Source organism: Podarcis tiliguerta, assembly GCF_965153285.1.
Source record: "Podarcis tiliguerta genome assembly, chromosome: 2".
Lineage (NCBI taxonomy): Eukaryota > Metazoa > Chordata > Lepidosauria > Squamata > Lacertidae > Podarcis > Podarcis tiliguerta.
Window position 1 is genome coordinate 58,348,565 of NC_139535.1, and position 14,309 is coordinate 58,362,873.

Consider the following 14,309-nt stretch of genomic DNA (forward strand, 5'->3'; position numbering starts at 1 on the left):
GAATTCACAAATAAAAGTTTATGCAGCTATATACACCCAAATCTGTGTTGTCACGCTTGGTATTTACTGACTTGAGAGCAAGTTTAATTAAACAGTCTATGGCCTTTTAAGCTGTGTGTGAGCGAGGTGGTGGTGGTGATTATTATGGTTTGTATTTTTGTGTTTTTATATTGTGAACCACCCTGTGATCTTTGGAAGAAGGGCAGTATTGAAGCTACAGATATCCCAGTCCCCCTCAGGCCCCCAAACCAGGGAGAAAATGGTGGGCATGCTCCTAAGCCCAAGTAAATCTTGCCTTTGTTTTCGGTAGGTGGGGAACCGGTGTGTGCATGTTTTAGAAAACAGTAGGAAACAGGATAAACATCTACTCTGCCACTGAAGCCTGACAGAGTGTAGGGTAAGGTGGCTGAACCATCTTTGTAGTACTCCCCCCTCCCACTTTAGGCCACATCCTAAACATTTTCAGTGCTCATTTGGCTTCACATTTTTGCTCTGAAAATGATGGAAGAAAATGGAGCCACACATTATTTCTTAACAATCATTATTTTATTAATATATTTTACAAGATTGCAGTTGAAATAATTTTAAATACAAATCTTTTTATACAGAAAGTGTAATAAAGTTAAAATACTTCCTTGTGTAATTCATAGCATTATTGCAATGCTTACAAAATTTTGCATAGAGTGTGCAAGGATTGATGTTACTTGATAAAAAAAGCTTTAATTTTTCACACACACACACACACACACACAAATAAAAATAAAAAGCCAAACGAAATGTGAACTTCATGGGAAATGTGATTTAGAACTTGAACCTTTTGTTGTGGTTTCATGAAAGAGTTTGTGTTTACCATAGGTAAGACAACACATTTTACTATCACAGATGGAAAACTGTGATGGCATATGGGCTGTTTTTATGTTACGTTCACAGACAGATAGGATTCTGCCAGCCGAAATGTCATTGCTTATACCAGCAGAGATTGTATTCTGCTCTCAGTGCTCTGTATGCGCAACATTTTAGTGGATCAACACAAGTAGTTATATGATATGTCGAGCACCAGTATCCAGACAAGGCAAGCTGTTAAAATAAGCTGTAGCTATGGTTGGGAAAGTGACTCCAATACTGCAGTCCCAAGCAAACTTACCTGGAAGCCCCACTGAATCCTGTGGAATGCATATGTTTAGGACAGTTAGCCCCATAAATGGGGAACTTGTGGTTCTCTAGATGTTGCTGAATTACAATTCCCATCATCCCTTACCACTAGCAATAGTTGCTGAGGCTGATGGGAGTTAAGCTTCAACAACATCTGGAGGGCCACAGGCTCCTCGCCCCTGCTGTGAGCCATTCCACTCCAGGGACATTGCATCCAGGTTGCTGCTCTTAACTCCCAAAGCTCTATTCAAAGCAACATCCTTCTCTTCAAAGGCAGTAAACCTCTGGGCACTAATGCTGGGAATGTACAGCATGTGAGGTCCTTCAGGCTCTGCTTATAAGTTTCCTAGCTGGCTGCTGTTGTAAACAGAATGCTGGACTAAATGGCCCTTTGATTTGATTCAGCAAGACTCTTTCTATTTGCAGATTTTTGTATTTCAGCTTAAGCAAAAGATGGGGACTGTGGCCCTTCAACACCCACCAGCCCTAGAGATCAGTGATGATGCAGCTGCTTTCGTCCATGTCTGGAGGGCCACAGATTCCTGATTAGTTCCTTGATTTAAGCCAAGAACTTGAGGGCATTTTCAGATGTGATCCTAAAAGCGCCTTTGAACCTCTCACCTGCACATATGTAAAGGCTGTCAACACAGAACAGTAAGCAGAGAGCAATTTTTAAAATAAATAGTTAATTCTATCCACTATAGGATTTATACTGATGTTATAGATATGAAAAAAACAAACAAACAAAAAACCCCACACTACCTCATGGTGTTATGTGTGAAGATTGTTGCAACACAGTTAAGTTGAACATACTGTTGTTTGAAATCCTGAGATCTCAGTTCAGCTGAGCTGAGGACTGGGTTGTAAACAAGGACATACCTAGAGATTGGCCAGGTTGGTCCCTGCCAAGGATGCAGGATTTGAGCCTTTGGCTCAGAGTGGTTAGGAGCCAGCCCACTCCTCCATTTTTCTGGGTGGAGGGTGTTGATAATCTTGCCAAGGGCAAGGGATGGGGGGCACTGATACAGCTCCTTGCAGGGGTGGTCGCTGTCGATATAGTTCATTGCGCAAGGGAACCTAGGTATGCCTCTGGCTGTAAACAGATGTATCCATACAAAACCACAATGGAATTTTATTAAGATCTGTATGGGGCTAGATGAGGGCAGTTTGTAAAAATGGACTTGGGTCAATAAAATCATGGAGAGCTCTGAGTCTTTTAGATTAGTCCCATAAACATTTTAAAAAGATTAGTTGCATCGAAATGTAGGGAAATAATTGATTTTAAAAATGGTGAGAATATGTCAATGGGAGTAAATGTTATGGTACTAAACATAACTACTTTTAAGGACTTAGCAGTAGAAAACTAATGGCATGATCCATCTACAGTGGTGCCCCGCAAGACGAATGCCTCGCAAGACGGAAAACCCGCAAGACGAAAGGGTTTTCCGTCTGCAGAGGCGCTTCGCAAGACGAATTTCCCTATGGGCTTGCTTCGCAAGACGAAAAATGACAGAAAAATTTGAATATTTTTTTTTGATCCAAAACCCCTTATTTTGAATCGCTAAGCTGCAAAAAGCATTTTAGCAGCAAAACCGCTAATCTCCCAAGTGTTTAAAAGCCGTTTTTAGCCCTTTTTTAGCCAATAGCGCTAATAGCGCTACTCCGTCAATGGGCTTGCTTCGCAAGACGAAAAAAACGCAAGACGAAAAGACTCCCGGAACGGATTCTTTTCGTCTTGCGAGGCACCACTGTACTGCCACAGATGCAGAGTTGTGCAAATGAAAGAGGATTCCATAGGAAACTCAGCAAATCCACTGAACTGCCATCCCCACCCTTGGCCCAATGCAACCAACCATCGGTGCATTACAATCTACTTGGCTATTGCTCAGAAGCAAGAGCCCACCAGCATTCCCATAGCAAGTTGTGGCAGGTCCATTGATCTTATTATGGGGAACACAGAGCATGTGTTGCAATGTTAGTAATGACAGGTGCACTTTAGGGTCCCAGTGTTTGCACTCAACCAACAACTAAGAGGTCATGGGCTCAATAATCTTTTCCCCTCTTCCCACTACAACTGTGTGGTCATGGGAGGTTAAGAGTGGGCATATAGTGTCCTCCAAAGGTTGCTGGATTCCAGCACACATTAGGTCCATCCAGCATAGTTGGGGATGATGGGAATCATAGTTCAAAAATATTTGGAAGGTTAGAGGTTCCCTACCCTATGTGAGGGCATGGATCATGCTGTATATTGATACATATGATCCAGATTTATTTTCCTCTCTTAGGGATTATCTACCAATTCCCAGTTGAACTGTTAAAGCATTTTAATAGGTAGTGAAGAAATGAAAACTTGACCAGACCTGAAGATGCATGGCTAAATATAAGGCTTCCTTTTGGGCCACTTTATCAGCTAAGAGCAGCTTAGGGACCCTGGACTTTATTGGAAGATACAGAAATATTGGATGGGTTAGAAAATTCAAGGTTTCAAACCTTGCCATAGTTCTTTTTCAGGTCCTCTAATGTTAGACCTATATTAGCCACAATTTAACAAAGTTATGTGCACTTTAGCCCACTGATTTAAGTGAGTTAAAGTACACCTAAATCTGTGTTGACTTGTGGTGATAGCATTTGAACACTGAATAGGAGCCAATTATGAATATGCCATCAGACCAGTAAAAAAGCAGTTTGCCGTGTTGGTACTGGGTGCTGCTGTGGCACACTAAGGTAGTTTGGCCATCATTTACCTAGTCATCCCAGTTTCTGAAGAAGAAAAAAGCACATAGCAATGAAATATACAAATCTGGGAACTGAAACAAGTGATGCAAAATATATGTGATGTGATTTTCTGACTTAAACAGCAACTTGAAAGCAGCTGGAGGGACATTTCGTTTTTTTAATTGGAGTACTGTAGAAGTTTGTGCTTAACCTTTCCTTTGTGCTGCTGTTTTCTTGATCTAAGTAGTACCACAAAGCTGCTATTTGCCTACACAGTGGGAAATTTGCAGTTACCTCTATAATGTTATGTACATTATGCTAGCATGGAGCCAATAGCAGCTTAGGGAGAGATTTAGAATGGGAAAATGGTGGAGGGGGAAAATCTGAAGCCTTCCCCCCAATCCCATTACTCTGGTCTAAATCAGAATTTCCAGCTCTGCAAAATTTTTGAGATCTGACTGTGGATCCTTTTGATCGCATCTGTTTTGTACGTGGTGTAAATAGAGTGAAAATAGTTAATATTTCCATATTTGCTGTTACATACTGCAAAATGTATTGAATTAGACCTTTGGCCTGTGTAAATCTAGACATGCCCCCACATTGAGTCAATGGTGTTTTGTGTTTTACATGACTGCAGTATCACTTCCAGTTCAAAAAATATATTTCATGGCTACAGTTTAGATACAGTAGAAGAGGGTGGGGTGGGGTGGGGGTGTGTGGGAGAAATATTAAACACCCCATAGCTGCTAAATTGTCCATTGCCTCAGAAGCCCATAGTCCTTTGCCCATCTGAATGTATACTTCATTAACAAATACCAGTTAGCAGTTCAGCTTAATAACTTGCTTCTACATTGATCCTGATGCTTGCTTGATGGGTGTAGGATGGCAATATTGAGAAAACTGAACAGCAATTGCCTTGGCTATTAATATTATTTAGGCTGCTTATGCTTATAATTGGGGCATCATTAATATACTTCTAAAGCATCAATGATTTCTTGCATCTGTAAGATCAACTAAAATTAGCTAGAGCTGGTGGCCGCAAACTCAGAAAATGGCCAAGAAAAAGGCACTCCTTTAACAAAAATGCTAATTCCTTGTTAGCATATAAAAAACCCTAGGAGTTTTCTCTCTCATATATGAGAGATAGATAGATAATGATATAATGAAACTGTAGGAAGGAGAAATGTAGCAATGTCTTTACTATAGACTCTTGTTATCCAATCTTGTATGAAAAATAGAATCCCACCCATTTTTTTGTGTGAGATACATTGTCGTGGTTTTTCAAAAACCAAAGCTGCTCGGAGGGGTTACAGATGCTGCTCTGCTATGAAAAAATCTTGTCGAAGTCCATAGAAATAGCATTGCTTTAGAAAGCAGTAATACATTCAGGCAGCAGAAACCCTTGGACTATTTTATCTCTTATCAGTGATTAAGGTTTTAGAATGGGGGAAAAAGAAAACCCACACACGAATGCAGAATAAATTCCTGTAACAACACAAAAGATGCGCCTGCCACAGACTATGCAGCAAACTTATTGTTAGAGGAAATGCAGAAATAGTTCATCCTATGGGAACTTTCTGAAAGGCCCCAAAGCCTCTTTACATTTTTTTAACAAGCCCATTTTCTAAGTTGGTGCATGTTTATTTCAAGTGTTTGGTAGCAGGGCACTATGCAAATGTAACATTTTTCTATTTTCCTCCTGCCGCCTACACACTCTGGCAGAAAAACAAAGCAGAATGAACAGCAAGGCAAAGAAATTATTTTAAATTGTTCTTTAGTGGACCTTTTCTTTGAAAACTAAAATTGATCACGAAATGATCAACAATGCACCCTTCTTAAAGAGAAATTAAGAGATGTCTCATCTCTCCTTTGAAAAGGCAACATGCTGCTACTGCTAAAACAATGGTACTAGCAAGAAAAGATTTGAAGCAAAAGATGACAAGGTGCTCTGATACAAGAACATGAAACATTTCCAGCACATGGCAGTGCTGCTGGGTTTTCCTAGCGGAATACCATCTGCACCAGTCAAATTAAATTTCTGAGAGATTTTACATCCCTGTAGTTTTGACAGATTTTGCATGGGAAATTTCAGTCTACCTCCCTTCCCCTTGACATGTGTTACATAGTCACCTCTTCCACCAAAAAGAAGAGGAGATTTTTGGGCAAGTTAGATTCAGAAAGCCTCAAGAGATTCCAAAAGCCAGAAAAGGTAAAATCTTCCCCAAGCAAACCAAGAGCAAAATATTAAACGGGTTATTCAAACGAAAGGGTGAAATATTTTTAGACGGCCATTCCCCCTTCTTATACCAATAGTACAGGGAATCCAGTTCAAATAGGAGTATTGCATTTGCCCATGGGTACCCAAATGCAAATAAAGTACACACCCAAATATATGTTGATACTTTAACATATAGTGGCCAGGTGTGCTTGTCAGGAGAACCATAGATCAGATATCTTAAACCATTTTAGACTCCAGACCCATTTTTAACCCAAACATGCATGGGACCAATTTCTTAATCTTGTACCATGTTGGTAGCTGTGGTTGTCACCCACCTAGGATTAAGCTTCAACCCACTAGTGGGTCTCACCCTATGAGTTGAAGGCCAGCTCACTGTGAACATGCTGAACTAGACTGTTTTGCCCCTCTCTCACACAATGGAGAGAAACAGGTCACAAGCCCTGGCATAACACTCTATCAAAGCCTTTACCAGCAACACTCTAATTGTAGTTTGTTCAGAGGGAAGCAAACCACAATGCCATTTCAGACATAACTCCAGGCCTGGGATTGATTATCATTTGTTCCTTCCTCCTGCAGGCTGGTAGGGTAGAGCAGAGTGAAGTAGGAATGATTTGCTACTGCATGATAAACCATAATTTATGGCTTACTGTGACACATGAACAAAGTCAACAGTCCATATCTATTCATCTTATACAGCGTTTTTCAAACTTGGTTCCCCAGTTGTTGTTGGACTACAACTCCCATCATTCCCACCACTGGTCCTGCTAGCTAGGGATGATGGGAGTTGTGGTCCAACAACAGCTGGGGACCCAAGTATATGAAATACTGAGAAGGACTTCAGTGTAAGCCCACTGTGTTCTAAGCTGGCTAACAAATAAATACTTCCTAGGGGCACCAACTATAGGGGGCTCTGGGTGCCTGAGTAGCCAACAAAAATGTTGTAGGTGCTCAGCACCCACACTACAGGGCCTCCACACAACTTCAGAGGTCTTACAAGGCCTCGGAAAGCATCTCTGAGGCCTCACGAGACCTAGGAAATGCTTTCTGAGGTCTTAGAACCTGCTGGGTCACACCTTTGACCTCTGACATAGTTAACAAGCTTAATTTATTTCTTCACTGAATCCATAAAGTGCTAATGTCTGCTTTGGACAGTCCCATGCTGCATTATTAAATACATATAATCTGCCATATCACAGTTCCTCTCACAGCAGTACATCTATTTCTAGAGAAGCCTGGAGCCCATGTATGTCCATGCATATAACTTGGCCCACTGGGGTGGATACAGATTTAGACATGCATAGAGATGACCCATTCAAATCAATAGATCTTAAGTTATTTACTGCTAGCTTAAGTCACATTGATTGCAATATGTATACTCTAAATGTGACTACGTCTGGATCCAACCCATTTGTTGCTGAATCAAACCAAGCCAGAAAGTAATGCAATCTGTTTTCAATGTTGCTGCTGTAAAGGCAGCTGATACTAGCCTTCCACAACATCATCTAGGTATAAAACCATGCTCTGAAAGCCATAAAAGGTTAGTTGGCACGGTAATTAAGAGCATTTATCTTTATCCATAGCATTTATGGCAGCTTAAGATGTGCTGAATATAACAGCAAAGTCTATTAAGTATTTCAGAAAGAGGCAGCTATAATGCAAGAGGTGTAATATTGCAACGACTTGAGGTCAATGACAACATTTCCATTTACTTGTGACAATCAGGCCAAGAACCAGATCTTAAATCCTGATGGAGAAAATCCCTGGGATATCTACTACAGGCATGTAAGCCGATGGTGTATCTTACATTGATTGCAGTGCAAGCAGGTTCAGCATCTACCTTTGCTTCTCCTTGGCAACCAGAGATAAAGATAAACTGCCATCTGGGAGAAATCCCAATGTGGAAGAAAACTGAGAAATTACGTTATTGGGATATGAGTGAGGACAGTGTCTGGATAACTTATGCCATGAAAATGAACATGAAGCTGAAGAAAATGAAAATAAACTAAGAATACCGCAGGGCCCACTAACCTCTGTTCATTAAATGGAAATTAAATGCACAAGTTTTTCAAATAGAAAATGCAGACAGCTGTTTTGGTGACCAGTCCCTATGTTGTCTCCCCAAGTGACAATATGTCAGCAGTCCCTTTAAAGCAGCATTTCCCACAAGACTGCCTACTCTTTTAACACCGGAAGGGGAAAGGATAGAACACAAAGAGAAGCCAATATTGTAACAGAATAACAAACAATTGATAACAAAAACAATAGTTTAAACATACCTTAAAACATACAGGTCTCAGTTGTGTCCATCTACAGAACATTTTTTAAAAATCACAACCATGTTGCCACTATGCTTCCACCGGCACAGATAATCTTCCAAACTTTACATCGGAAGATATTTTGAGTTACCAAAATCTGATATACTTGTGTATACAGACTGATAATACTTTTATCTTTTTAAAAAAACTACAATATACTTACACCAGAGACCTGTATGTTTTACAAATTCTTTTAACAACTGAGATTTGAAATAAATAGCTGTAATTTTTTTATGTTATTCCTTTGGTAAAGGCAATAAATAGGGCACAGTGATTTTTAATTTATTTTTTTTGCTTGTGATCTATCTTTCCAACACAATGCCTAGGTTCATTTTTCTACATGTCATAGATGTTCTTTAAATAATGTTTCCCATGAAAACATGACTGATTTGACTAAAGTGTCCATAACACGGGCATGATACAAGGATCTGTTTCATCATTAGATCACATGTATGGCACTCAATATTTATAGGCATGGCTTCTTGTCACACCAAACTATTGCTGTTCAGAAATGTCTGCCTACAGAGTAGAATTCCAAAGCCAGCATAGGTTTATTTATTGCATAAGCCCTAATCTGAGGATTTAAGCGTCCTTTAACTTTCATGCTTGACTTTTCTCGGGTTCTAAAGAGTTGGGGGGAGTGAGAGGAAATGGGAGGTGCTTATGTGTCAAACCATGTCCTGTTCTACCCAGTTTGTTTTTAAAAGGAAAGGGTTCTAGCAACTGGCAAAGGAGAGTTTTAATAGTTGCTAACAGCTGCCTTTTGTAGTAAGCAGGGTGGCTATTTGTGCAACTGGTGGCAAGCTGTAAAGGTCTCCCATGCTAGTACAGGGTGAGTCTTTTAAAAGAGGCCCAGTGGAACATGTGTACTCTGTATCCATGGGGCCTCTTTTAAAGGACTCACCCTGTATAAGATAAATTAGGACTTAATACTTAAGCAAGCATGGATAGGGAAGCTGCAAGCCTCCAGATGTTTCTGGGCTACAATACCCACCATCCCTGGTCACACTGACTGGGGTTTTGGGAACTCCAATAACATCTGTAGGGCTACAGGTTCCCCATCTCTGTCTAAAAGATATTTGATTCTTATTGGTAGCATCATTTCCAACATCCTACCTCCTCTCTGCATATGATGAAGCTCAACTACCTAAGTGCAGGCAGTAACTAAATTTGTAACTTTAAAGTTGCAAGATCAGGACCCAAATTAACATAAAAAATGAGCTCTCAGAAAGATAAGCCCTTCAGAAACAAATACACAAAAACCTAAAGACACCAATGGTTCATTTCAAAGGAACCTAATTTCATTGTCTTGTTTCATTATCAGTAAAATTAATGGGGGGACAAAAGATCAAACAACTCTGTTACATGGCAATATGTATATTTTCTTTGCAGTGCTGAGCCCATTTATCAACCTGACAAGCATTCCTTAATGAAACGGCCTTACATGTGATCACTGTTCAATAAGAAAAACAAGGGAATATTTTACCACAATACCCCCCAAACCTCTGAGGATTCAGTCAGACCTCCAGGATTAGCTTTGGAGTTCAATATCCAGGTTAAAACATGTCAGAAATGTGGATTTTCTCCAGGTGCCCCATAGTCTATGAATTTCTAGTGACTCTACTTCATGTTGCTTTAAAAGCTCTCATTCATCTCTCAAAGATTGCAACCCCATCATTCTCTTCAGTCCAACACGCCAAATAAAACTAGTTTCAATAATAAGTATGATGTGCTTCTCCTTGCTGAGTGCATTGACTTAAGGCATAGGCACAAGTCTCCCTCTTTGAACAGAGATGGTGTATAGTCCTGCGTCCCAATACAATGGTTATCCCGGGTGACCCCCTTGGATTTAAGTACCAGGTAAAAAATAATAATATTAATGACAGGAGCCATTCAGTTAGGTTTGAAGTCCTAACAGTGTCACTAACGGCTGCAATCTTAAACAAACTTACTATGAAATAAGCCTCATTGAATACCTGGGGACTTACTTCTGTGTAAACATACCTAAGAGTGCATACCTAAGGGTGTAAATATATTATAATTTCACCTTCCACCAAAAGTGCACTTCACTGGTGTCTTCAAGCCTTATTTACCGCTAACCTGAAGCACCTAAGTACAGTATTTAGTAATGGCTTAATCCAAGCATCATTGAAATGAATGGGTGTGTCTTCCAAACTGACTTCATCAGTTTTGCTAACAAGTTCTTAGTGCTCTCTAGCCCACAAAGAAATTCAAGGAAATCACTTAAATGAAGATATAACAAGGTTGCTATAAGTGTAGTTGTTACTTAAACTTAGGGTTTTGTATAGGTTCCAATATATTTGTATGTTTTTGTTTCCTAAATTACAGAAATGCATGTGGGAGTTATTTATGAAACCATTTTTCATAAATTGTGTGCCCTTCTCTTGATACATCTGATTTGTGATGCTGTTAAGGATTCCTTTAGAGAAAACAATGTCCTGTAGTAAAATGTATTGTAGCACAAGTTTTTTGTGCCACAAAAACTTGTTAGTCTTTAAGTGCCACAGGACTCTCTGTTGCTGTTGCTACAACAGACCAACATTACCACCCTTTCCCTAGTTCCTATAGGGAAGTGTGCCTTGGGTTCAGCTTTGAAGGGAGCTCACTGTACTGCTTTTCAGTGAACTGACTGTGTCATAACCAATGCAAACCACTAAAAAACTTCTTCAAGATAAGCATCTCTGATAGTGCAACTGTCAAGAAAGAAAAGAAAAAGACATTGTCTTTCTATGGCTCACCCCACAACATTTTATACCTTTAATTTAATTAACTTGTTTTTTAAAATTCACATTTATATGCCACCTTTCTAGCCAAAGGGCCCCAAAGACATGGACCCTTTACTTTGCCAAGTTCCATCAGATATATTCCCATTCAGTACTGTAATAATAAAAAAGCATTTCCAGAAACTAAGGAATGCTTTTGTTTTCAGAAACTGAAATGTTGACAGCAAAGGGCGAACCAGACACCTGTCAGTTGTCTTCTTCCTGTATTTTTGTATGTAAGGTGGCCATCTTGCCTTTTAATCAGAAACAGATTGCTTTGTGTTGACATTAAGAGTTTCTCTGCACTTTCTGCACTATTTTTAAAAAAATGTTTTGCTGTGGGTTAAATGGACATCGCATCCCATGCTACTTGCACAATCTATTTTAGTTCCCTGGTCATCTGCACTGTAGACAGTAATGGTCCTGAGAGCAGCATGTTTGGAATAGCTGAAAGGTGAACATTATTAATACAAGGTTCTCCTTTGCTGAATCCTTTTCTTCCTTCCACGCGACCAATTTTTCCTCCTGCTGCTGAAATGGGAGAGCAATTGCTTTTTCCTGAAGATGCACCTATGAGATGGGTCATGCGCTCTCTGTGCATGGACTACAGAGGCAGAAATGCCAGGACGCATCTCAGCCAAATGTGTGAGAATAGATCCTAGTGCTCCTTTTCATGATTACAACCACCTGCTTGTCCAACTGGCCTTTAGCCCTCATAAACAATATCTTGAATGGACTTTACAGCTTATCATAAAATGGCTTGCAACTCTTAACTCCTCCACTGATATGACTCAGTTATTTGCTTCCTTGATGTGCTATCTGTGTTATCTTTGTGTTGTCCTCGCAGCTCTGCCTCCTACCTTTAGGCACTGAGGAATCCTCTTAAGCCAGATGTACTTATGAACAGTGCCTCATGTGATTGGAAGTCCCAGTAACACAGGGTTGTGTGGAGGACTCTCCACAAGCACTGCCAGCTTTCCATTCACGCTATCATATGGAGGTTGGGAGCAGAGCCAGGAAGATGGGCACAACGTCAACGGCACTTAATCACACGGAGGCCCTTTAAATGCATTGAATCCCTTCACCCAGATAAAATGTGAAGGGCCTTTTTATGTCATCGAGGTGGCTGCTATCAGGCCTAGGATTATGGAGAGTGCTGCAGAACACCACTCTTGCAATATTTGCTTCTAATTAAAAATGAACAGTGTGTAATTTAACCACAGGTGTCTTGGAGCACCCTAAGCAGTAGGTAATTTTGTCATCATATCTGATGGATTTTCATGGCAGGATAATAATCAGAGATGCTTGTCTCATCATGCTGTCTTTAACCGGGCCGTTTACTCTTTGCTTTGAAGTGACTGTAAATAACAAGAGAATCTCATTTCTACATACCAAAACCATGGTTCTCAAAGTGGAAGGGGGTGACATCCCCTAAGGAGGGGAAGGCAGCAGTTAAACAATTGTGATATCCTACTGTTTGAACATTTCTGAGCCTATTATGGGTTATGAAGTGAGGTACCAATGCAACTCACCTCCTCACAGTTCCTCCTGGGTATTAAACTGATTGATAATTCTTATGAACATTTTTTGTTTGTTTCCTTGCCTTTGATGTTTCTACTTTCAGGCCTAGGTTGAGAAGGAATGGTACAAGCTGAGCTGCCTTTTTTTCGGGTGGGGGTGTGTCTTTATCTTAGGGTTATTTCACACATGACATTGTACCTACACAAGTGTACATGAATTAGAAAAGACATAGGAACCTTGTGTACATCATCATGTGTGAAGATCACATACCAGTCTAGTTTTCATAGACACAATGGAATGCCATAATTGCAGAGCCAAGTATCTGTACATGTGGCAGATCAAACATGGGTGCAGTCTTGTTAAATGACATATCCCCCCCCCCCCTATTTCCATGCAGGTAAAATGTAATGTGTAAGGTACAACTAAATTTGGAAAGGCTTGAAAGCATTTTCTTGACTGATAGAGGCTTGCTATGACACAATTTGAATACTCCTGGAACGATCTGGATCCAATTTGCACATTTTCAAATTTTGATGTGGGAGCAATAAATGCTACACAAAGAGGGTCACCCTGGAATTTCTTGTACTGAAACTTCATTTTACACAAAGGATATATATATATATTTATTTATATCTATATATATCTATATATTTATATATTCACACGCACACACACACACACGCACACAAAAGTCTTTGATAGGCTTTCTGTGTTCTAGTAAAAATAGTTGGCAGCTGCTATCTGGGAGGCCAAAAAAGGCCTTTGTGCTGCCAGCTATGCCTGTCACAAACAGTCTCTCTCAAAGGCAGACACTTGTCTTTATCTGGCAGGTGGAACTACTTCCTGCTTGAGACAGGAATAACCTCCCGTTGGGACACACACAAAGCTCGTAGATTTTTTGCCTGGATCCAGTAGAGGAGAAGGATCCCAGAGGCAATCTAGGTAGTTTGATATTTGCAGCCTCCAACGTTATCTGCAGAGGAAGAGAGAAAATAAATTAGCATTGAAATGGATTTGCCGGCCCTTCGATTTAAAACGTTCAGTGGGAATTGACTGAAGTTCGCTCTATAACACACACATACACACATCTGCTTATTTTTTACACAAATAAAGTCAGCTAGATCTATAGTATAATCTTGTATATCTGGATGCTATGTAAAAGTTACATATAGTACTGGTCTGCCACTCACTATTCGTGCTCCATATAAATCTTGCATTCACCAATTCATGTGTAGATACAGACAGAACTTACTGTTTCCCTTTCTACTGTCTGGCAAATGAGTAAAGCGCTACATCATTCTCTATTCCAATGAATGCAGGAATAGTGGATAGGATATAGGATTCACATTTCATAGAATCATAGAGTTGGAAGAGACCACAAGGGCCATCGAGTCCAACCCCCTGCCAAGCAGGAAACACCATCAGAGCACTCCTGACATATGGTTGTCAAGCCTCTGCTTAAAGACCTCCAAAGAAGGAGGACATTTAGTGTCTGGATATTTACCAGACACTAGCAATTATTTCCCAGAGTTAGTTTAAGTTTTGTGCACCTCTTGCATTTTGTTGTGTTTGCTGGACAATTAG

At 40.1% G+C, this 14,309-nt stretch overlaps 1 protein-coding gene across 1 annotated transcript in view; it reads right to left on the reverse strand.

Moving 5' to 3' along the window:
- Positions 1-527: 527 nt before the first annotated feature.
- The window catches only part of SGCD (sarcoglycan delta), a 384,180-nt gene continuing 370,398 nt past the window's right edge, over positions 528-14,309 (reverse strand). The window contains exons 10-11 of the mRNA XM_083423883.1: positions 2,902-13,698; positions 528-2,532 (exon numbers count right to left, since the gene is read on the reverse strand). Coding sequence (XP_083280009.1) covers positions 13,525-13,698 — 174 coding nt within the window. The 3' untranslated portion in view covers positions 528-2,532; positions 2,902-13,524. The remainder of the gene's footprint in view (positions 2,533-2,901; positions 13,699-14,309) is intronic.